This window comes from Mytilus galloprovincialis, chromosome 3, assembly GCF_965363235.1.
Source record: "Mytilus galloprovincialis chromosome 3, xbMytGall1.hap1.1, whole genome shotgun sequence".
Classification (NCBI taxonomy): domain Eukaryota; kingdom Metazoa; phylum Mollusca; class Bivalvia; order Mytilida; family Mytilidae; genus Mytilus; species Mytilus galloprovincialis.
In genome coordinates, this window is record NC_134840.1 from 12,851,996 (window position 1) to 12,878,464 (window position 26,469).

General features: G+C 33.0%; 1 protein-coding gene across 2 annotated transcripts; it reads left to right on the forward strand.

Annotated features, from left to right (window-relative positions):
* Positions 1-2,465: 2,465 nt before the first annotated feature.
* On the forward strand, positions 2,466-25,901 carry LOC143067212 (growth hormone-regulated TBC protein 1-A-like). Of its 2 annotated transcripts, XM_076240312.1 has the most exons (10): positions 2,466-2,617; positions 7,893-8,047; positions 12,556-12,602; positions 13,120-13,231; positions 14,177-14,295; positions 14,676-14,772; positions 15,627-15,690; positions 20,911-21,019; positions 22,500-22,685; positions 23,721-25,901. In XM_076240312.1, exons 1-10 carry the CDS (start codon positions 2,580-2,582, stop codon positions 23,796-23,798), a joined length of 1,005 nt encoding a protein of 334 aa, XP_076096427.1. In that variant the 5' UTR covers positions 2,466-2,579; the 3' UTR covers positions 23,799-25,901. The 2 variants fall into 2 exon arrangements, with proteins under 2 accessions (XP_076096427.1, XP_076096428.1); XM_076240313.1 differs by lacking the exons at positions 2,466-2,617; positions 7,893-8,047 and adding an exon at positions 8,142-8,152.
* The last annotated feature ends 568 nt before the right edge of the window (positions 25,902-26,469 follow it).

Below are 26,469 nucleotides of genomic sequence, written 5' to 3' on the forward strand. Positions count from 1 at the left end.
GAAAGAAAACAACAAGTGATTAAAAAATATGTACATTGTTATTTATAGAATTAAATTATGTTGTGGAGAACAGTTGGTGTCAACTGATCTCTGTAAATTTCAATGGTTTGACTTGCTACCACAACTTGTGGCAACATGTTCCATTGAATGATTGTTTGCGGAAAGAATGACCATTTGTAGCTGTCTTTAGAGGTGGATATTTGCCGAAATGTTTGAGTATGTAATTTTCTTGTTCTAGTATCTGATGGTATGAGGACTAGTGATGGGATTGCAATGAGTCCATGGATGACCTTGTAGAACATGATAAGTCTGGTTTTGAGGCGGCGCTCACTGAGTGAGGGCCATTGTAGTTCGTTTAACATGGATGTAACGCTACTGGTGTTGTGGTAATTGTTACATACATATCGGGCCGCACGCCTCTGTACCATTTCTAGCTTATTTTTATAATCTGCTGTGTGTGGATCCCATAGACTACAGGCATATTCGAGTTTTGGTCTCACAATTGATTGGTAAGCACGGGATTTGATACTGGAGTTAGAAATTTTTAAGTTTCGCCTAAGAAAGCCAAGAGATTTATTTGCATTTGATACGATGTTGTTGTAGTGAATGTTCCATTTTAAGTTAGACTGTAGGGTTACGCCAAGATATTTTGCAGATGTTTCTAGTTCTAAAGTATGGTTATGAAGGATGTAATCGTGTTTAAATGGTTGTTTTTTTTGTGTGATGGTTAAGATAGTGCATTTTCCAGGATGGAAGGCCATGAGCCAATCAGCCTCCCATTTCGCTGCTGCGTTAAGATCTTTTTGTAAATTTGTGCAGTCTTGTTGACATGTTATTTCTCGGTATATAATACTGTCATCAGCGAAGAGTCGTAGTTTGCTGTGTTCCAGGTATTCTGGAAAATCATTAATGTATATTAAAAAGAGTATAGGCCCAAGGACAGTTCCTTGGGGGACACCTGATGTTACTGGTGCTGTATTTGATGTTATTCCATCTATTACCACTGTTTGCGTACGGTCTGATAGGAAAGCCTGAATCCATTTTAGAGTGTTACCTCGAATGCCATAGTATTTTAGTTTATAGAGTAGACGTTTGTGGGGAACCTTATCAAAGGCCTTGGCAAAATCCATAATAATGAGGTCTGTTTGTATATTTTTGCTGTTGTTGTTATGAAGTTCTTGTATAAATTGAATAAGTTGTGATTCGCATGATCTGGATTTTCGGAAACCATGTTGGAGGTCGTAAAGAATGTTATTTGCCTCTAAATAGTTCATGATGTTACTTGTCACTGTATGTTCCATCAACTTACAACAAATACAAGTGAGTGAAATTGGTCTATAATTTTCAGCCTTGTATCGTTCACCCTTTTTAAATGCTGGTGCAACAATTGCATGTTTCCAGTCTTTTGGTGTTTTTCCCGATTCCAGAGATTTGGTAAATATGGTGGTAAGTATGGGTGCTATTTGTGCTTTTAGTTCTTTTAATACACGTCCACTGATGTTATCTGGACCACTTGCTTTGTGTGGATTTAGTTTATGTAGCAATTTTTCGATACCTGGTGTAGTGATGTTTATATCTGGCATTTTTGTGTATGGGCTTGGACCCTTATCAGGAATATTAGATGGTGGTTCCTTAGTAAATACTGACTGAAATTGTTGGTTAAGAATGTCTGCTTTTTCAGTAGTGTCTGTAACAAGTACACCTTCTTTTTTCAGAGGTGCAATTCCTGTATTATCATTTCTAGTGCTTTTGATGAACTGAAATAGCTTTTTTGGTTTTGTGTTTGTGGACTGATGTTGGTCCGGTTCATTGATTGGTAAATCACAAATAATTTGTTCTATGTAGTTCCAGTATGCCTTCCTTTGTTCTTTTTGAACTGTTTGTTTTAGTTTCTTGTATTTGGAAGGATTTTTATTTCTGTTTTTATAACACTTATTTTTCTTGTTAATGAGTTTCCTAAGGTTGTTGTTTATCCATGGTAGTCTATGCTTGTATGTGAGCATTTTTTGAGGTACATTTGACTCTATTGATTTGAGAAGATCGTTTTTGAAGGTGTTCCATAGTGTATCTGCATCACTCGAGTCATATATATTATTGATGGTATTAAGTGTTGTAGTAAGATCATTTTTTATGTTGTTCCAGTTTGCCTCTTTATATTTAAGTATTTTTCTTGGTGTTTCTCTTACTCTTTATTTATTTGGGAATGATGACTGTAGTAAGGCTACAGCATTATATGTAGCATGTATAAGTTTCACTTTTTGTTTAATATAAATGTCTTCAGAAAATAAAATTAGAATTGAAATAATCGAGATACAACAAAAAAGGTATTTTTTTATAAGAGACATCATGTTATATGTCTGATTTTACTAAGTATATGACCGATCAAGGCCGAAATTGTTTTATGGCCGAAATGAGCTATTTCCGCCACTTTTTCATATGCACCGCTAAGAAGTTATTTCCCTTGCCACTCGGTGTCGTCTGTAATTTAGGATCGTGACAAATCTCTAGCAGATGACATTATAATATGAAAACATGGAATTAGTGAATAAATAAAGATTTAGACATAAACAGTCGCTCCAATGGTTGAGTCTCAGGCTAACACCAATACGATGAGAAGGTATGAAGTACAGATAACCAGCAAAAACGACGAATAACTTTTTATTTAGAAACAGTTATTGGTCCGAGAACACAATTAATTCGTAGTGCATTTCTTTTAGAACATAAATGAAAATAAAAAAAATCCCACCTGCGCTTTCTCAAAGAAACTTTTACAGTGTGTTGTACTACTTTTGGGACAAATTATATCAAATTTATAGAAAACTTCATCGCCTCTAACTCAAAATATGGACAATTTTATGTTTAGGGCGTCTTGAAATCTTTTGACAGCTTCCGAAGTGCTCATTTTCAACCTTTTTCAGCTGGACCAAATCACTACTTTCCTTTAAAATTCTGGACCCAAATTTTTTTACAGTGTAATTTCATCCCCCTCCTTGCAATTTGAGGCATTGAACATGGAGAAATAAATTTGGAAGGGGTATAAAAATTAATGGCAAGTAACCAACCCTCAACACTAGGGACTATATTTGTGGACAACGAAATCAAGGGACGACAATGGTGATCTCGGACCTAATAGGGTAGAAAGAGTTGACAAATCTTAAAAAAACTTGGTATGAACAAAGTTTAATGTATTATAACACTGCTTACAAAGTTTCATGTCAATAGGATGTATATTGTAGACATTAAATTAAGTTCTATACTCATCTTTGCGTGTAAAATTTTGACGTTAAAATTGAAAAATTTCAACTATCAACATTTGGGGCTTTGAAAATTAAAATATTGCAAAAAAATACTTTTTAAATGCCTTAATATATAACTTATCATGTACTAAAAGCAATAGAGTACTCATTTGATTTATCAGACTTGGCATAATTATTCAAAAGTCAAATTTATATGAGCCTGCCCCTAAAAATTTAGGTTTTTCAATGAAGGGGAGCCTTACATGAAGATGTAATATTTTCCAGCAATTTTAAATTTGTGAAGCTTTTTGGTTATAAATAATCCTTACATATGTATTTAAAGTACTTTAAATGGAAAGAAAAGTTACAAATAACATATCATATTAGTTTAAAAGGGTCTTAGGCCAAGTAAGACTGGAAAAAATTTAGGGTCAATTTAGGCCTTGCCACATATTTACATTAAAAAGTGCATGTTGAGGCTATAAGAAATAAAAATTTGTGTCTTTTTTATCATTTCTATACTCATGTGACATGATACAACAAATCTGAACACAAAAAGACTCTTGCAATTAACTTTTCTTACAAGCAGTATGGGCTGAAACAAAGATTTTTGCCTTTTTAGGGAAAAACTTGCATGCAATTTATTCTCAACAGGCTTATATTTAAACCACTTGCTATCCTACAGAAGAAAAGAAATATATTATGTGAAATGAAACAGGTACAATAGACATTGTAAAGTGCATTTGATACAAATTTAGTGAGGTCTCTAATATGGACATCAAATTTTATATACCAAGTTCCCCACTATTGACTGCATCCGAACAAGGCGTTAGACAAGGGTCATTTATACAACACATTTTGCACATTTTATCTGAGATAAATTTCTTTTCTGTAGATTCAGAGTTCATAAATAAGTAAAAGAAGCAGATAAAGGCATAGAAACACAAATATTGACACATTAAAACCTGTCAGATAGAAAGTCAGGATGCCATTTATGCATCAATATTGAAAAAGTTATAAAATGCCTATTTTGACAATAAAATGCCAAAATTGGTCGTTTTTGCAGAAATTCTATAAAATAAAAGTTTAAATCCTTTAGTTTCATGCTATTTGACAAGTTGACACCATCAAATCATTAAGGGAAGTTGCCAGAGTACAAATTCTATATTTACAGATTTCACCTCTTAGGTCCGAGAACACAATTAATTCGTAGTGCATTTCTTTTAGAACATAAATGAAAATAAAAAAAATCCCACCTGCGCTTTCTCAAAGAAACTTTTACAGTGTGTTGTACTACTTTTGGGACAAATTATATCAAATTTATAGAAAACTTCATCGCCTCTAACTCAAAATATGGACAATTTTATGTTTAGGGCGTCTTGAAATCTTTTGACAGCTTCCGAAGTGCTCATTTTCAACCTTTTTCAGCTGGACCAAATCACTACTTTCCTTTAAAATTCTGGACCCAAATTTTTTTACAGTGTAATTTCATCCCCCTCCTTGCAATTTGAGGCATTGAACATGGAGAAATAAATTTGGAAGGGGTATAAAAATTAATGGCAAGTAACCAACCCTCAACACTAGGGACTATATTTGTGGACAACGAAATCAAGGGACGACAATGGTGATCTCGGACCATTAAGTTTACATGTTTATTGGTCTGTAATCATCACTGTTTATGAATAACTGAATACCAAAAGTAGGATAGTTAATTTATTCTTCGAGCATAGGGAATATAGTGGCATACACATGTATACAAAAAAGTGCAAAGATGATCATGGCCATGGCCCATGCCATGGTGAACAAGAGTTTCCAAGCTGAGAGTGAGATAATGATTAGTATTGAAAGGCCTTAATGTGCCGTTCACACATCATCACATATACAACTATGGTTTCAGTTTGAGATCAGACAGAGCTATGACAATAAATGAAAAAAATAGATGACTATCCTCCTCAATCTCAATCTTATGGCCTTATGGCACAACTCTTCCCATTGGTGCATATTACGCCCTATGTGTATCTTCCTCCATGTATTTTCCTCCATGTACTTTAATTTTGTTATTGCTGTTACGATTGAGGTTGCGGATGTTCGGGTAAGTCGAAACGTCCTGTTTTTGAGATAAAGGCCGAAATGATTTCTAACTTCCGTTTATATTCTTCTGTGTTTTCGTGGTCTAGTCTTCCTAGCAGGATGCATGTGTTGATCTTGCTTATTCCAATTTCCTTTGTAATTTGCTGGTACATTTCTTCTCTATAACTCTCGTAGTTGGGGCACTCTGTGAGGTAGTGCTGTTGTGTTTCCTTAATTCCACAGCTGCATAAGTCGGTGGTGTCTTGCCCTGTGCGTTGTTTATAATAATTAAGGGTTGTGTAGCCAGTTCTAAGTTGTATAAGGATGCTGAAGATTTCTTTGGAAGGAAAGTCAAAGATTGGGATGTTTTTGATGTTTGGTGTTATATCAAAGAGGTCTCTTCCTGTGTCGCTTAGTTCCCATCGTCTTTGCCATTTCTGCATGACACTCTTGTGTGCACCTTGTTTTACGTCTTGAAGGGTAATAATATTGTTTTTTGGCAAGAGTTGTGTTGCTTCTTCTGCTGCTTGCTTTGCCAATAAGTCCGCTTCATCGTTCCCTTGAATATTTGCATGTCCTGGTGTCCATAGGATGCAAATTTCCATCCCTTTAGTTCTTAGGTCTTCGATGTGTTCTTTGATGTCTCGAATCACATCAATATAGGATTTGGGTGCCCAATTTAGTGTGAGGAGTCCTACAGCACTTTGACTGTCAGAGAAGATCTTAAGTGTGGTGATGGTGTTGTGTAGTCTTTCCAGTATACAAAATTCCAGTACCATTACAATTGCTACAAGCTCTGCTAGTAAGATGGATCCTCTTTGAGCGACAGGTCTGTGTAATCGTATGGCTGGTCTTGAGTCTTCTGTGTATATGATTGCACCAGGTCCACATGGTCCAGGGTTTCCCATGCATGATCCATCAGTGTATGCAGTGGCTTGGTCATTTGCTGTGTTACCTATTAATTCTGTCATGACTGTTATGCATAATTTCTTTTGTTCTGATGTTCTTGATTTCGAGCTGCCGAGTCTGTTCCAGTATGATGGTGTTGTTTTTGTCCTTGATGTTTCTCCAAGTCTATAGGTAAATTCCGGCTCTATTAAATTGATGTTAATGCCAGTTTCTTTTTCCATTTCAAATGATTGACATAGCGCTTTGCCCATTGGTGTTATATGGATGTCATGGCCTATTTCTTCTTGGTAATTTATTAATTGTTGTTTAATAGGTTCTTTTATGGACTTTGATTGGATTTTTGCAATTTCTCTTATAGCAATCTCTTCGATTCTCAGGTCTATTGGTAAAACCCCATCCTCAATTTCTAAAGCTGCTCTGCCTGATGTTGATGGCATATCTAGGCACAGAGTGAGCGCTTTCCTCTGTAGCCTATCCAGTTTTTGGAGGTCTTTTTGTTCAGCAACCTGCCAAGCTGGGCAGCTATATTCCACCACAGATCTTATTAGACAAAAGTACAATTGTAATAGTCCAAATAGCCTTGCCAGACCGTCGACGTCATAATTATTTGGACTAACTATCCTCCTTGACTTGGCATGTCCTATCATTGTCAGAATGCAGTCATGTAACACTAACAGAGTCTACTATATATGAATAGATAATCTATAATTAAAATTAGTATTTAAAGAAAAAATATTCAAAAATTAACCAGGATCGTTACTATGAAAGGGTATTCATGGTATTGGGGACGTGGTAAAAATAAATTTGGAAAAGTCGAAATTTTGACATTTCAAATCTGAAAATCTCTGAATAATCATTTTTTCTTCACTTTTATATTGTGATAATGTCCAGGTTTATTTCACATTTATTCCCGATCGGATAATACATGCAATATATGAATATTTGGCGGTACGCGTAGCCTACAAATTCCGATATGGCTACATGTACCCGCAAGGCCATTTGGAAAATGGTCTGGAAATGTCGGCCAAGTATTTTTGACAATTAGGTGCATATTTTAATTCCCTAGAAACTCAGTTGATTTGTCTACTCTAAAGTTGCTACTATGTCCTAGGATTTGTATATTACAAATGTAATACTATTCATGCTATTACCATACATGTAATTACTGTACAAATAAGACATAAGACATAAAAGTTTATTTAAAGTTGGTATATATATATGCTATATATACAAGTACAAACATAAGCTCTGAAGAGCTTTTAAAACAGATAGAACAATAATACATGTACGACTAAACTAAGCATACATGTACATGTATATCAAGTCATGCACACATACAATCATGACAATTAAACATAGACATGATAGAAAGCAGGAGTTCATATCAATATGTACACATGCAACACAAAAGTTCTTTAAAGCATATTAAAAGTTAAACAAACACAGACATGACAGAAGCATGCACTTGCTATGTAGTTGATTGATTTCATTTTCAATGAATTTTAGTATAAAGTTGAGTCATAGACAAGAGTATACAAGAAATACAAGAAATACATGATATATATGCTCATGATGCTAGTCAGCAAAGCTGGCAAGATATTTAAGTGTATCCACTTTTTTTATACATGCATGTCTGTGTTTTTTACAGAAACATTAATAAGGTCTTTATTATTCCAGTAATGTGGATGGATATGGATTTGAGAGGGGAGAAGATTTTGATCACAACACCTATGAAGAGTTCATGGCAAAATATATTTCTATCCTGGCGAGAAGAGCTTCTAAGTGGGAAGTTTTAGTACAAAATAAAACATCCTTAGTAAAGTCTAGAAAAGGTAAGAGAGATTGTCATTAATAGGAAATTTTGTCCAAAATAAAACATTCGAATGTACATCGTGTACATGTACATACATGTAGTAACACAGTAAAGTCTAGAAAAGGTAAGAGAGACTGTCAAATGAAAATTTAGATATTTATAATATAGTTCTAGGCATATCCTCATTAACTATGAAGATAAACTTTGACCATGAAATGTCAAATACATGAATATAGGAATTTGTTCATGTCCACCCCCAAAACTTGTATTTTTTTGTATATATATCATGTATATAATATAAAGAACCAGTGTAAGATCTTTCAGTGAAAGCAAGGGTCAGGTCTTGTATGTAAGACATGTCCAACACCATCTTTATGTAAAATACTAGTTAACATGGTTAATGACCCACAGCCCCAGTCTGTCCCACAAAAGGACAACATATGCAGTGCTCTATATTATATGTTGGTAGTTCAGAAACTGCCTTGACAGAGAAACCATCAGATACAATTTGGTGCCTTACATTGAATTCCCCACTCTCTTAAAAAGCCTAACTTATCAACTAAATTACTTCAGTCTTACATAATTTAAAATGCAGACACTTTAATTCAACTCAATACACAATTGTTGGTCTCTGCAATCTTGGTAACGGGTGCTCAAAAATATGATGTTTGATATTTCTTATATCTATAGAAATGATAGATTTGAAATTTACCTGTTAATTATACCCCCGCTTTGAATAAAAGGGGGGTATACTGTTTTACCTCTGTCTGTCCTTCCGTCAGTCCGTCAGTCCGTCCGACCCATGAATATTTTTCGTCACATTTTTCTCAGGAACTACACTACCAGGATTTCTGAAATTTGGTTTCAGGCTTGATATAAGTCAGTTATACTGTGTGATGCGCTTTCAGATTCATCACTCAACAACTTCCTGTTTACCGAACACTTGTATCATTTTTACACCTGATAGCCAAGTTGAAAATTTTTCGTCACATTTTTCTCAGGAACTGCACTACCAGGATTTCTGATATTTGGTTTCAGACTTGATATAAGTCAGCTATACCGTGTGATGCGTTTTCAGATTCATCACCGAAAACTTCCTGTTTACTGAACACTTGTATTATTTTACACATGATAACCAAGTTGAAAATTTTTGTCACATTTTTCTCAGGAACTACAATACAAGGATTTCTGAAATTTGGTTTCAGGGTTCATATAATTCTGCAATACTGTGTGATGCGTTTTCAGATTCATCACTCAACAACTTCCTGTTTACTGAACACTTGTATGATTTTACATATGATAGCCAAGTTGAAAATTATCGTCACATTTTTCTCAGGAATTACTATACAAGGATTTCTGAAATTTGGTTTCAGGATTTATACAAGTCAGCTATACCATGTAATGCGTTTTCAGATTCATCACTCAACAACTTCCTGTTTACCGAACACTTGCATATTTTTACACTATTAAAATTATCCACTTGCGGTGGGTGTATCATCAGTGAGCAGTAGCTCGCAGTTTCACTTGTTTTGATCTACATGTAAACTTCACATGTATGTTGACCAATGTTGTTAATTATCAACCTGAAGAACTAATTATTAAACGTTAAATATTTGCAATATTTAAAAAAAAAATTTTTTAATGAATAATCATGATAATCAAGTACTTGATTAAGTCATATATATATATATTGCTGTAAAGTAAAGGCAGATGTAAGGTAGTCTTTTGTAAGGTATAGCAAGGATAAGATAAGAAAGTAAGTAAAGGCAGATAGATTTAGATCCCAATGAGCCAACATCAAAATTAGCTCTGTTTCAATTGTGTATTTATAAATGCAATATTGTTCTACAGGGAAATGATTTTTTTTCTCTCCAAATTAAAGTTTCCCAATAAAGTTACATACAGGAAATGGGTCCTATCCAAATTATTAGGAATACAATACAATTGCACAGGCATGACAGGAAATATATTGAGATGTAATAATTTCCTATTATATATATACTTGACTAAGATACAATTTTTATGGTTCTTTTTATACAATAATGGTGATTTATATCATTTTATATGACTACTTCTGCAAGAATGGACTTGATTATTATTTACATAAAATCAGGGGCGGATGCAGGAATTTTCGAAAGGGGGGTGCTAACCCAGGGCAAAGGGGGGGTGCAGGGGGGGTGCAAAACATATGTCCCGATACAAATGCATTGATCGGCAAAAATAAAGGGGGGGTGTGCACCCCCGGAACCCCCCCCCCCCCCCCCCTGGATCCGCCACTGAAAATATTTTCTAAATTCTTTCATATATACACATCCTTATTTTTTGATATTTTATAATAAAGTTTGAATTCAAGCCCATGCAATGCCATGTATTTGGATAAAAGTTAACCTTTTTCTTTTAGAAGTCAAGGACTAAAACATAAAGTTAACCACTGATAAGGTTTTAACTTGAGATTTGGTTTTGTTAAAAAAAAAATCCAATAATATTTCCATTACTTAAAATTGATTACAAATATCAGTATATGGGGATTTACGTAAATGTTAGTTTAGAAGGCTTATTATCCAACTTGTAGTGTATCTACATGTAAATCAATAGAAAGTAACATATGTCAACAGAATCAATACACATTCTTTACATTTCTCACAAATGAATGTTAACAGAGTCTTAAAATATGTTTGTATCCAAAGTTTCTAAATCTTTGAAAAAGAATAAAAATGTAATTGGTACATCTCTCATGATCTCTCATTAGGCCTTCCAAGAAATGTGTTTGAATAAGAAATTAGTCCCAGATTTTCACTGTATGTGACTTTTCATTGTGTGAACATTATAGGACTGAGACGGGGTCACATACATTCACTGAATATGACCTGAAGACTGAGACAGGGTCACCGACATTCACTGAATATGACCTAAGGACTGAGACTGGATCACAGGCATTCACTGAATATGACCTGAAGACTGAGACTGGGTCACAGACATTCACTGAATATGACCTGAAGACTGAGACACGGTCACAGACATTCAATGAGTATGACTTGAGGACAGAGTTATAGTCACAGACATTCACTGAATATGACCTGAGGACAGAGTTATGGTCACAGACATTCACTGAATATGACCTGAAGACTGAGACACGGTCACAGACATTCAATGAGTATGACTTGAGGACAGAGTTATAGTCACAGACATTTACTGTATATGACCTGAAGACTGAGACTGGATCACAGGCATTCACTGAATATGACCTGAAGACTGAGACAGGTTCACAGGCATTCACTGAATATGACCTGAAGACTGAGACTGGGTCACAGACATTCACTAAATATGACCTGAGGACTGAGACTGGGTCACAGGCATTCACTGAATATGACCTGAGGACTGAGACTGGGTCACAGACATTCACTGAATATGACCTGAGGACAGAGTTATGGTCACAGACATTCACTGAATATGACCTGAAGACTGAGACACGGTCACAGACATTCAATGAGTATGACTTGAGGACAGAGTTATAGTCACAGACATTCACTGAATATGACCTGAGGACAGAGTTATGGTCACAGACATTCACTGAATATGACCTGAAGACTGAGACACGGTCACAGACATTCACTGAATATGACCTGAAGACTGAGACACGGTCACAGACATTCACTGAATACAACCTGAAGACTGAGACTGGGTCACAGGCATTCACTGAATATGACTTGCGGACAGAATTATGGTCACAGACATTCACTGTATATGAGCTTAGGATTGAGACAGGGTCACAGATGTTCAATGAATATGACTTTAACACTGAGTCATGGTCACAGACATCCACTGTATATGACCTTAAGACTATGACAGGGTCACAGCCATTAACTGTATATGACCTGAGGACTGATAGGAGTAACTCATTTGAGACAATTAGACTAGGACATACTACATAATGTACTAGAAGTCACATACATATGCAATGTAAATGACCTTAGTACATTCAAGTGCTGACAGGTACAGACATTTAGCCTTTAGGTTTTAAGTAGGGCTTCTAAATTTTGAATAATTAAAATCAGAATATACTGCTTCAATTTTCTAGCCTTGTTACTGGTAAAAACTGTGTTATCCAATTGCACATATATTCTTTCACTAACACTAATACAAGATAGCTAAATGAGGAAGAAAATAACCTGGTCACTGTTAACTCCTAATGATTCTATCTTTAAGAAAATATCAATATAATGTTTCAGAATCTAGATAGATATAGGAAGATGTGGTATGAGTGGATGTTTGAATACAATATCACCTTTAATCATTTCACCAAAATCAAGTAATGTAATGGCTTGATAATATTACTGTTCATGTAAGACGAGTTTGAAGTAAACTCATCATTATGATACCAGGATTTAAATTTTGTATTTACCAGTACGCCAGATGCCTGTTTCGTCGAAAAACATGAAAAAAGACTCATCAGTCATGTCAGTGACGCTCAAATCACAAAAGGTTAATGGAAGATTTGTGTTGAATATCTCTGAATTTTCATTTTAGTGAAAAGATTTTGCAGGAAAGGTATTCCAAATGGACACCGTGCAATGGTAAGAAAATAATTTATGTTGGAGTGAAATGTGATAGGAGATCTTTGTTTGCTACTAAAATCTTATCCTCCAGACTGTATCTTGACCCCTAGATGTCTTATGGTTAATATTGTTGATGAATTGCTGTCTTATTAAGGTAAAAAACACTTCTAAAACACTCCCAATAGAAACTATTTAAAAGGCATATATCTATACTGAATTCACAATTCATTTCCTAGAGTGGCACTTCACTGACTCTAAATAAAGCTTTATGTTGTATGTTTCTTATGTCTGGTTGCCTTGGGTTGGGCAAAGGTCATCTTTCAAAAATTAGAAGTAAACAAATCTGGTTCCCTTTGGTACAGATCTGAATACAAAACATTGTCACTCACAGCCATCTAACTGGCCAAAGAAATATGAAAAAATAATGAACAAAAATGCACTTTTTAAATGCTTTCCTAACAGTTAACTGGAGCTATATCTGTAAAGAATATTAGTTGATGATAAGCATAGAACTGTTATAGTGATTGTATTTCAGGTTTGGATGTGTGTAAGTGGAGCCGATGAGAAAATGAAAAGAAATCCTGATACATACAAAAAACTGTTACTAAGTCAACAGGATCAAAGTTTAATGGACACAATAGATCTTGGTAAGTCAATCATGACATTACAGATTGTTTAAAAAGTATGGAAGTTGTATGGACATATTTACATGTGGTAGGTCACCTATGTCACTACAGGTTTAAAAAGGATGAAAGTTATTGGACACATTAGATTTTGGGAAGTCAACCATGATGTAAAAGGTGTAAAAAAAGATGAAATTTAGTATATTGGACACTAGAGGTCTTGTGACTTGTACGGGGAGTTGTCATTGCCATATTGGCACTCGTATCACATCTTCCTATTTATATAATTGATTAATCTTGGTAAGTCAACCATGACAGTTTGTTTAAAAAGGATTAAAGTTAAATGGACACAAAGGGATGGAGCATCCCCCTGATATCACCCCCAGATTTTAGTGGGGTTCATGTTGCCCAGTCTTAAGTTTTCTATGTTGTGGTTTGTGTACTATTGCTTGTCTGTTGGTCCATTGTTTAGCCTTACAATACAATATTTTTATTTTCCAAATTAAAGGGCCCATTAAGAGCATAACATTAATTACAACATGACATAAACATTACAGAGTGATTAAAGAAACATAAAATAATAATTGAAATTCAAATGCATGAAGAAAGGATCAGTGGTCAAGGGGAGATAATTTTAATATATTTTAGAGTATCTAACTAATTTTCTGATTTTCTTAGTTGCAGCATAGCATAGCCATAGCATTGTCTGTTTATTTTCTTCATGAGTTTGAATGTCACTCTGGTAACTTTTACCCCTTTTTAAATGAACACAATAGATATGGTAAATCAGCTATGTCATTATAGATTATATAAAAAGGATGAAAGTTAAAGGGACATGAGAGATCAGTTAATCAGTTTGGGTATGCATAACCATGATATCAGCCAGTCACATGACGAAAAAAAATTAATGAAAAAGTTGATGATATCCCTTATTTTGTGTGTAAGATACTTATTCATTTTATATTTTAGATCTCCACAGAACATTCCCAGAAAATATTTATTTTGCCACATCCGACGGGTTACGTAAACCTCTCAGAAATGTGCTTGGTGCTGTCGCACATAAAAACCATGACCAAGGTTACTGTCAGGTTTGTAAATAATTATAAACATAATATTAGACTTAAATGACAACCTTTACATCAGTTTACACTAGAAAATATGTTTATCTAGACTAAGATGCTCAATTATCCAAATTCCTATAGAAACTGGTCGATGGTGCCTAATGTTGGTACCATTTAAATATTGCCCCACCATCATTGGGGTATGTTACATACCTAAGTCAAATCACTCTTGACCTTGACTTTGACCCCAAGGATAATATAAAGATTGAACTTCCAATTGTTTTGATTTGTGAACCACGGATGACACTTATGACTTATGTAGATAAAAACATGCTTTTGGCATACCTATGATGTTTTTTGTAACTATTATACTGTATTTATAATGTATTACTTCATTTATTTTCTAGGGATTGAACTTCATTGTTGGTTTATTATTACTGCTTATTAAAGATGAAGAAAAAGTATTTTGGTTGATGGATACACTAATCAATGACTTGTTACCAGGTTAGTGGAGTATTACAAAGAAAACAAATTTACTACATTTTTACCAACAAAAATTTGTACACTCCTAAAATATAATGAACAGAACAAACGTTTTCATAAGCAACCCCAAATACACATGAAGATAAATGTTAGATTACTTGGCAGGATATGCTGTATGAATAGGGCTAGTAATTCAGGAAACTAACAGGATTAAAAAGAAATAAGAACTCCATAACCATACAAAATCTAACAAAAATTGTCATAGAATAACTGGAAAAGTCACTTAAATAATGTCAACCATGAGACACATCAAGATAAATGTAAGAGTACTTGGAAGAAAATACTGTATACATGTAATAGGGCTTGTAATTTGGGAAAGTAAAAGCTTCAAAACTAGAAAATGATGTAGTTTTATATCTCTTAGATTATAAAACGCTATATCATTTTGCCCGACTTGCACAATATCAATCTAGTAAATACTAAATTAAAAGCAATCAAATAACAAAAAGGTATATATTTATAAGGCCTCCTATAGTTGACATATGAAGACCATTATAATCTTTAAACAGGCCTTTCAAGAATAACAGCAAGATCAGATGGTTTCCAGGAGGGATTTCAAACCCTTTTTACATTAGTTTTGATGTAACAAATCATGAAATAGCCAGAAATAATAAAGAATTGATTGATAACATGGATAAATGAACCAAACTCAATAAAAACCGATTTAAACCACATATGGCAAACTGTTGACAGTTTTTTTTATTTTGGAAAGTTTTGTGACCAACCGAAAACAATACACCTGCAATAGAAAAGTAGGACAGTTTTACCTGATAACCTACATAAACAATGTTACTTGATACATTATTCTGTTGTAGATTATTATAACCCTGATATGAAAGCTGTGAAGGCTGACCAAGAATTATTAGGAGAAATTATCAGGTAAAATATATACTTATTGCTGGTAGCTTTTGCATCCAGCATCTGTCATCACCTTTTTATACCACTGCAAAATTAAATATTTTTTGGTCTTATATTGGTATCACGTCGTCATCAGGGTCGTCCAAAGACAGGTGGTTTCTGGATAATAACTTTAGTATAAGTAAATAGAAATCAATAAAATTTTAACACAATGTTTATGACCACAAAAGGAAGGTTGGGATTGATTTTGGGGGTTATGGTCCCAAAGGTTTGGGGAATAGGGGCCCAATAATCATTTTTGTAGTTTCCAGTCAATGACTTGTGTTTATGTGTATAAATCTCTCAGAAATTATACCTCAAGTTTCCATACTACAAAGGGATGGTTATGGGGAGTTATGGCTCAAATCATTTAGCAATTAGGGCAAAAAAGGGGGGAAAACAAGGCTACTTCTGGTTAAAGGACAATTTAAAAGCAATCCAACTCAATCTAAAAAATACTGTTATATATATGTTTGATTACCTCCTATACACTGCTTGAAAATTATGTATTAAGAAATAATGATTGTCTTGAGATGATTAGCTGAAAATTCATTTTTAGAAGTAACTATTAATTAATATTAATTTTAACCATGACTATGTCATTTTATATTTTAATATTTTATGATGTATAAATGGGAAGTTATTGTTGCAAACTCCATTTTTTTGGAATAAGGGAAAAGGGGAGGTGAAATGGGGGGGGGGGTAAAAATTAAAAAGCAAGTACATTAGACCACATTCATTCTGTGTCAGAAACATATGCTGTGTCAACTATTTAATCACAATCCAAATTCAGAGCTGTTTCAAACTTGAATGTTGTGTCTCCATACATGTCCCAACTGTACAGGGTTTAACCTCTGCGGTTGTATAAAGCTGTGCCCTGCAGTGCATCTGGTTACACAATCTTCTCTGTTACCACTTGGTCAATTGGAACAAAACTTAACATCATTCTTAGATAGCATACATGTAGTCATTGGCCATTTTGTGATGACTCCTAAAGAATATACCATTTGAAATTGGAGCTGGTTGAAGATGTAAAAAAAAATTCCTGATTTTTATACCTCATCAATTCAAAATACAAGGCTCAACAAAATGTCTGGGCATATTGTATTACCCCTGTATATCAGTCCTTCCAACCTTTCTCCTATCTATCTAAGATAGTTTCCATACTGAATTCTGTTTTTCCACATTGCCCAGTTTGTCCAGCTAACTTCTCCTTTTTATGTTAGAACTATGCCGATAATAATCATTTGACTAGTTTTGGCTAGTAAGAAATCAAATATGCATACCTGTCAACCTGTGACGATGAAAATGCAGGTCATGACCTGCATTGAAGAATCAAATCTCAGGTCATAACGCGTACGAACTTTTTCGAGCTGAATTTTAGTATTTATGGTACATTTTCTTATAATGTATATCAAAGATACCAAAACATCAATGCATGTTAACTTGGTTGTCAATTTAAATCCTATTAATTATTATTCCATTGCACTTTTATAGATTTTTATATATTTGTGTAACAGTCTTATGTTCTTCCCTTTTTGTGATTATCAAATACTAGAATTTAGTTTTCAAATGTAGTTTTAAAATGTTTGAGAATACTGGCAATGTAGCCTTAAAACATTCCACCATCAACAAATGGAAGTTTTTAACGACCGTGGCTAGCTTTACAGCCCTTGCACGGTCGGTTCTACCATCAAAGAAGGAAATTAGACTATGATAAAATATAGTAATACAGTTAAAGGAAGTATAAATGTAAAAAATAATTTTCAACTTTTTTTTAAAAATTGTATAAAGGTATAAAAATAATGAAAAGTTATTTTTCAATATGTATTTGAATTTTATATTTTAATGATTTAATCTTTTTCACCCATAAAACGTAAATATAAGGAATAATTTTGAATGGTGACAAATAAGGGGAAGTAACTCTTAGTTGAAATATGTTTGAAAAACAACAGGGCAATTTATTTACGACCTAAAGCTAAGGTAATTGATGTTAATTAATAGTGTGTTTGACACCAAAGCTGTCAAGTGAAACCATGCACTTAATGGGTCACTTAATTTGACAGTTTACATAGCTAGATGAACTTCCTGTTCATGGATGAATTACGAATTTGCCGGTATTTCAAAGGAATATTACTTATGAAATCAATCTCAAGGCTAAGAAATACGGGTGAAATCGGGTCATTTTCGGAATTCCCGGGTTATTTCAATGACCCGGCGGGTGTCCCGGGTGATCCCTCAGAATTGTGAAAATCTCGGGTCACACCCGCAGAATACGGGTCAGTTGACAGGTATGAATATGTGTGAGACAAGTAAATAATTGGTCAAGTTTGAGGAAATTGATTTCTGACTTTCGGAAAAATCTTGTAAAAACATTCGGGACCCTTGTTTTAAAGTTTTTTGATTTAAATCATATTTTCTTCATTAGGATATAAAAAGGATTGAAAAACATGTCTTAGTCTATAGCTCTCTCCACAATTACATGTACAAGGTATATAATTCATATATATTAACAACGTTGATTTTAATGCATGCTACTTACAAACAAGAACATATTAACCGTGTTAATTACAAAATGTATATTATAGTCAAATGTGTAGGTAATTAATCATCAGTTATTCAAGTACCTTCAGACATATATATATCAACACCATTTAAAAGCCATTAGAAATAGCAAGGTTTGCAAGAGGTACTTAGCGGAATAAATGAGGTAATGATGGAGAGAAAAAAAAGAAGAAAAAAACAACTTTATTTGAAGATATTTTCCAAACAAAACCATTATTTCTGTTATACGAAAATAATCTTTTCCTATAAAGTAATATTTCTATGCAATAGTGGTGCGCATATTATCATGATTTTAAGTTCCTTTAAATGTTCTACAAATAACAGGATGTTGAACTATTGTCTTGTTGAAACTATGCATGCATGGTACATGGATTGACTTGTTAACTTCCAAAGTTTGGACTCTAGATGTGTTAATGCTTTATTACTAAAGGTGTGCATATTGAAAGGATTTTGATTTTCTTAACATTTTCCACCAATGATAGAATTCTGAACTAATTTTTAGCTCACCTGGCCCAAAGGGCCAAGTGAGCTTTTCTCATCACTTGGCATTTTCGTCCGTCGGCGTTGTTAACTTTTTACATTTTGAACTTCTTCTAGAGAACCACAGAATGGAATGAAACCAAACATAGCATGAATGTTCCTTATGAGGTGCTGACCAAGTGTTGTTACTTTGTAGCCGATCCATCATCCAAGATGGCCGCCAGCAGGGGACTTAGTTTAAAATAGGACCCTAAGGGAAATGCATACAAATGACTTCTTTTAGAGAACCACTGAATGGAATGAAACCAAACATAGCATGAATGTTCCTTATGAGGTGCTGACCTAGTTTTGTTACTTTGTACTGATCCATCATCCAAGATGGCCACCAGCGGGGGACTTAGTTTAACATAGGACCCTATGGGAAATGCAAACAAATGACTTCGAGAACCACAGAATGGAATGAAACGAAACATAGCATGAATGTTCCTTATGAGGTGCTGACCAAGTGTTGTTACTTTGTAGCCGATCCATCACCCAAGATGGCCGCCAACTTGTGGACTTAGTTAAACATAGGACCCTATGGAAAATACATACAAAATTCTTCTTTTAGAGAACCACTGAATTGAATGAAACCAAACATGTTTGTTCCTTTCCTTTTGAGGTGCTGGCCAAGTGTTGTTACTATGTAGCCAAATTTTAGTTTTTTTTTATATAGTTTCAAAAACCCAAGAAAAGTCAGGTGATCAATACAGGCTCTTGAGAGCCTCTAGTTGTCTTTCTTAGGAAAAATTATGCATGCAAGGTACATGGTTTGTCTGGCTAACTCCTATAGTATTTATGCTAGAACCTTTATATTATCCAGGGTTTGTACACATAAAAAGGGCTGAAGCCTATTTTCAAAAATCTTAAAATTTCCATAAATGGCAAGATATTAAGGAGTGCAGGCATCAACTTTTTCTTGTTACATAATTGATTAATGTTATCAAAGGCATTGAAGGAGAACATTTTTTTTCCCGCCTTGAGTTTACATGTATGCCAAATGCTGCATAATAAAAAATGAATAAAAGAATTGCATAATTGTTATCTGTGATCCATGCAACTAGAAGCCAATTGTTTATTTCAAGATTCTAAAATGACGTCCTTCAAACGCTTTGAGTACACACCCTTGGTAAAATATGAATATATTTCCTTGGCTATTCCAATCATACTCCCACGTCTTATGCCTTTTTATGAATGAGCTTCCCGACGTCATAGAACGATGACATAAGAATATAAGCATTTTACGGGATAATACATGCTTGTGAAACCAAAAATCATCACAACAAGGAAAAGTTAAAATACGATGCTAAAATTTGGAATAAGCCATTTCTTTTAAAACATATGAGACATACAAGTAAATTATCATTTAAATTCATCCAAAATTATCTAAATACATTATTGTAAATTGTTTAAGCATGTCACAAATTCAGTTGGCTCTGTTCTTTTACGACAATTTAATAGTGCGTTTATTTATGGGAACGGCAAATATTTGCCTCTACCTAGAGCACTTTGATCCAAAAGAATTGTCGTATTTGTCCTATTAGAATCCAAATAATTCATGGCAGCTTGAATATATCGTGATTCTACCATGAGTTGTCCCTTTATACCGATATTTTACCCCTCCCTATCGCTCAGGGTAAAATATTTGTCATAAAGGGCCAACCCATGGTAAAATCACGATATATTCAAGCTCCCATGAATTATTTCTGAAATATAATATTGCTTGTTTTTTGAAATGAACGAATAAATTTGAACTTTTACTCTGAAGGAGAAAAGATTGCTTATATATATTGTGATAGTTGTATCATAAACTAATACGTCATATCCTTTCTTTTTATTTTAAAGTAAAGAATTGTGTCCTGATTTAATACATCAAGGATCATTTCAACATATTATGTATATTCTCTTTGAGAATCAAACTACTCCCTTGATTATTGTGGAAAAATCTTTTTCCTTATTATTATTTTAATATCCCCAAAAAACATAAAAAGTTGTGGATGCAGTTTTATTTTATATTTGACTATCCTGAGGACATTATCTGATTCTGCAACTTTTAAAATATATATTTTCAGATTAACATTACTTCACAGTTCATATGTTAAATGATTAATTTTACAGATGGAAAGATCCAGAAGTGTACGCCCACATTGAGAAACATAGTGTTTCATGGTGTCTGATTGGTATAAAATGGTTTATATGTTTATTTGCTGATGTTTTACCAGTAGAAGTAAGTAAATATACATATCCCATCCATTTGTTAATTTATGTATTAAACTATATATAGACCAAATAGGGAAAATATAACTATATTAGTAAGCCATTATGTCCACTGTCAGTGTTCAAGGTCGAGTTAAAGGCAGTGGCATGCAATTGTCCCTCAGACTACGCTATGTTAGAATTATAGAAATACTGCCTGTATATATGGTATTTTTGCTAATTACTGTTGCTCACTAAGTCTTCCCCTATTAGAAAAATGATAAGTTTTTGCTAAATTTGCACTTTTCAAAAAATTGTGCAGAATTTATCTTTGTTTCAAATAAAAAATAAAAAAATACTTGGCATGAGCAAAGTTTTATCCTGTCAAGTATTACAGACAAAGTTTCTCATACCATTTCAATGAATATAAGATAATAATTATCACTGGAAGTTAACCATTTAAATGTTAACCCCCTTTTATGCCCCACCTACGATAGTAGAGGGGCATTATGTTTTCTGGTCTGTACCTCCGTTCGTTCGTCCGTTCGTCCATCCATCCGTCCATTCATACGTCAGTTCGTCCGTTCATCCTGCTTTAGGTTAAAGTTTTTGGTCAAGATAGTTTTTAATGAAGTTGAAGTCCAATAAACACATGTTCCTTATAATATGATCTTTCTAATTTTAATGCCAAATAAGAGTTTTGATCCCAATTTCACGGTCCACTGAACATGGAAAATGATAGTGCAAGTGAGGCATCCTTGTACTGGGGACACATTCTTGTTTTCCCTTGTTAAGCTTAAGTAACCATGTAACCTTAAGTTTTCGAAAATATTTTATAGAAACACCCAACATAAAAAGAATGTTGCTTTAAATCACCCAAGATATATAGATATAAGCAGATGTGGTATGAGTGTCAATGACACAACTCTCCATCCAAATAAAATATATTTATTACACAGAATTTGTTTACTGCTATGAAATTTATGGTAAATTACCTACAACTGTCACATTCAAGAAAATTTATTGTTTCAACCCTTTTTCTTATAGAACAGGATGTGAGGTACCATGTATTACACTATTCTTTCTGGTATTTGTCTGGTATTAGCATACTTTCAAATGTATTTAGGGGGAAGAACCTAACCTTTGTATTGTACCCCCTCAATATTCATATATATATATTGCTAGTCATTTCAATCCTCATTATAAAAACTTAGCTTTTTACAAGAGCCTAACTGGGTTTTTTTATACAAAATATAAAGAATGCAAGTTTTATACAACAAGAAAATTTCTCTCAATTTTAAAAGATTCCTTTATTTCAAATTTCCCAAATTTTATAATGCTTGAAAACATAAGTGGTGTATTCAAAGAATACTTTTATCCCAATTTAAGTTTTATTCAACTTTATACATGAAAAAAAAAACTTATTCTCTTACACAATAGCAAGAGTTTTATATTTTCCAGTATAGATAACATATCTGTGTTCAAAGTTTTTTGATTTTTTTTTTTTTCAGACAGTATATAGAATATGGGACTGTTTGTTTTATGAAGGTGCTAAGATATTATACAGAGTTAGTGCAATGTTAGTCATACAGAACAGAGACAAATTATTGGCCTGTAAATCATTCACAGAAATAACAGATGTTTTTAAAGAAATTGTTAATAATCCAAATATTGTGGACTGTCATACGTTCTTACAGGTACACCTTATTTAAAGATATCACTTATAAGTTTGTAGAAACTGTCCATTGACCATTGATTTGTTTATAGAAATTGTCCACGATTTGACCATTGATTTCATTAAAGAAATATACTATCATGGTCTGCTATCTGTCATTTGCAGTAGTTTCTGCAAGTTAATTAACAACGGAATCAATAGTGTGTTTAAAAAAATTATTATTATAAACCAAATAAAAATTTTCCACAGATTCATCTCCTATTGTTCCATCTTTTATACTTTTGTAAGTTCTTTTGTCCTTTTCAATAAATACTATAGCTATTGTTCTCTGTGTAGTTTATTCACTGGGACTTCTAAGAGAAATCTATCATTCATTTATTGATTTACCCAAGTAAAAAAATCATCTTTTAAATAAACAAAAATACATATATATCAAGCAATGTCATGCTTGAAGATATTGATTTGATATTTGGTGTAGTTTTATCATGACAAGTTCCAATTCTGTTACTATGATGATTTGGTGCAAAGTTATAGTCCTTGGACATTGAAATTCACTCCAATAGTCAGCTTTCCACACTTCTGTTGTCATGCTTGAAGATATTGATTTGATAATTGGTATATAGTTTTATCATGACAAGTTACAGATCAAGTTTGAATTTTGTTCCAGTCTGATGATTTTTAGCAGAGTTATGGTCCTTGAAATTATTCATTTTCATGTCATACATGTAAAGGGATAATTACAAAAAATATAGCACATAACAACATCAAATACCAGCACCTGACTTCTTGGGGAAAGAATTGGACAAACATACAAAGACAAACAGCAAGAAATAACAAAAATCGGAAACAATTGACACTTATAACAGGTTTTATTAAGTGGAAAATAAAAAGATAAGACCATTGGAAGATAAAATCATTACTACTGAACCATTACACGTGTCATCCTTTCTATGAGAAGATTTCACAAATTTCTCTTGAAAATTTGTTGTCAATGCAAAGATATTACATTGTTAAAGGATTTCATTTAACTTTGAATGTTGTATTTCTCTAATTTCAGAAATGTTTCAATGAACTAGGATCCTTTCCAATAGCTAGATTGAAAAAAATACAAGAAGAATGTTCAGAAAGGCTATGAATATATTGATATTTTTTAGAACATTAACTTAAGAAAAGTACAGAGACTATAAAAGTTTTGAAAGCTTATGTAAGGTTGCTGGGGATACAATGCTTTATGGTGGTAAAAGGTTTTTATCTTTTTATCTTTACATTAAATGCTTAGGTTTTTAGTTTTATAAGGATTTGTTTACCATACATGTTCAAAGTAAACAGAATTTTACATTTTCATTCAGCAGGGTTTGAAATGACTATTTTTCAATGAGTTACATGGAATGACACAAGTAGGGTGAATTCAATTTTATTTTGTTAAAAAAAAATTATTTACCAAGTACAAGTGTTTTTGAGCTTGAATACTATATACTATTTAAAAATATCTTGGAAGAAATCTGTTTTCTTGTTATATCTATTCTTTCGATATGAAAAAAATAATTCTTGCAGTTAAATGATTATCAATAGTAATTGTCACATATCTTATCAAACATAATCTTAATTATTGTGAACAGACATTATCACATATCTTTTCTTTTTATCATACATTTGATTGTGCCATTGTTTTATTTATTTGTTTTCATACCACTGAAAGTTATACAATCATCCATTTATTAGAAGTGTAGATTAAATATGTTTACCCTTGCCTTGAAGAGAGGGTTGGGGTATGAAATAATACAATTGTATGTTTTCGTCACACCTTTATTTAAAGTTTTATCATTCAGTGTTTATGTTTAATAGTTTGAAGTAAAGCCATTTTTAAGTTTAAAAAATAAAATCAACTGACATATGTGCCAAGAGAAATCTTATAACATTTCCATGCAGTGTAGTAGAATGACAGCAATTTTGTTTTCCCACTTAATTTTCTTTATCCAACCTGTACCTAATAAAGGTTTCTGTAAAAGATCTGAATGTCTTAGTATAAAGAATTTTTTATTGTAACCGAAAGCCAAGGCTTCAAATTTTCGTAAAACATCACAACAATAAAAGAAGCCAGGGATGCACTCTTCGGGTTTGAGGATAACAAATTTACCTTGCAGGTTTACAAAAAAAGCATTTGAAATTAGTAAATCAAAATAAAGCAAAGCCTTCACTGCCTGCATTTGAAGATTTTTTGAAAACATTTGATTTTTCACCATGTTAAAGCTAGCCTATTTTTTTTCACTGATATTTGAAGCTTGGGAATGTGTAGATTAGTGAAAGACATGATTATATGGATTACAGTGTACATTTATCTGATAGTTGTGAATAACCAGGAATAATATGACTCTCTCTTAACTATATACTAAATTAACTCACAAAAGCCCTCTTACCCTTTGAGATCTTTGTGTATTTGCTGTAAATCTCCACTGAAAAACCTCTTTTTATGTCGTGATATAAGTGCTCATCAGTTAATTTTTTGTGCTTATGTCAATTTTCTAGCTAGTGACTATAAATACTACATAAATAATAGGTCAAGTTAATTCTACTGCAGATGTGTTTGTGAAAGGGGTTTGGTGGCCGTGACCTCATTTTTACATTGTTATGATCAGTATGTTTTGTACTACATGAAGTATTAATCATGTATAATTAAGTAAGCTAGACTTTCATGGCATTCTTATCAACTTTGAATTCTTTATGAATACCCCTGTTTGGGTTTGTAAAAAATCAAAGGGTCCAAATTTGCATTTAAAATTAATTTTTTAATTTTTGCTCAAGTGGGTTGTGATTTTTTACCTTATCAGATCCTCTTTAAAAAAAAACCTTGAGGAGTACAGTATCGCAGCAGATTTGTTCATTAGCCTTTAGTGCTCAAGTCATGCATGGCTTGATTAACAAAACAATTGTTTTTTGCATGGTACATAGAATCAAATTATTGTGTCAGTGTATCAAACTATTGTTTGTGTCTAGCTCAATACTAATGTACCTAGTTACTTTTGATATACACTTGTTCAAAATTCCATAGTAAACATATTACTGTTATATTACAATGTAATCTGTGTAGCTTTTTTTTCTTGTTTAATTCCAAAGACAATCATGTATTTTTGTTGTTGATTATTTATTTATTAGTATATTGTATTAATGCTTGTTGTTTATTGTTTATGTGTGTTATATTACATGCATTCCAAATTTTTTTAAATCATTAATTTAAAGATTCATATCTTCCATTGAAAGTTTTGAATTTCAATATTATAAAGAGGGTTTTACAAGACAATAAAAGCCAGTGAATAAAACTAATATTCTCTGACTGTTTTGAATGTTAAAATTCTTGAATTTTGCCTCCTCTTCTAAATTAAGTTAACAATAGTAATCATGTCACAGAAGAAAAGTCCTTAATGTCAACTTCTGAGCTCGGTAGATTCATGGTGAAATCTTTGAGAATGATACATTTCTTTAATCAATATATGAATGGTTCTTTTAGTGATTGAAGTGTTGTATGAATAGAAAACATCTCATTATTCAAGTTATGATCAAATTGACTGTCCTATTGTTTGTACTTTCCTCATCAAGCATACCAGTCATATAATTTATATGTATGATTCATATTGTTTTGTAATCCAGGGCAAAAGAAATCCTCCACATTGTAACATTTGTTTGAAAAAAAAACAAATTGTATAGCTTTGTAAAAAATAATTTGAAAAAGTTTTACATACTATTATTGTATTGATGGACATATCATTGTCATCAAATATTCAGTTACCATGTTTTACATATAATTTATG

Coding starts and splice junctions, on each gene's coding strand:
- LOC143067212 (XM_076240312.1), top strand. CDS start 2,580: ATGGTTGAGTCTCAGGCTAACACCAATACGATGAGAAG. Junction 15,691..20,910: donor TTATTAGGAGAAATTATCAG/GTAAAATATATA, acceptor TTAATTTTACAG/ATGGAAAGATCCAGAAGTGT. Junction 22,686..23,720: donor ACTGTCATACGTTCTTACAG/GTACACCTTATT, acceptor CTCTAATTTCAG/AAATGTTTCAATGAACTAGG.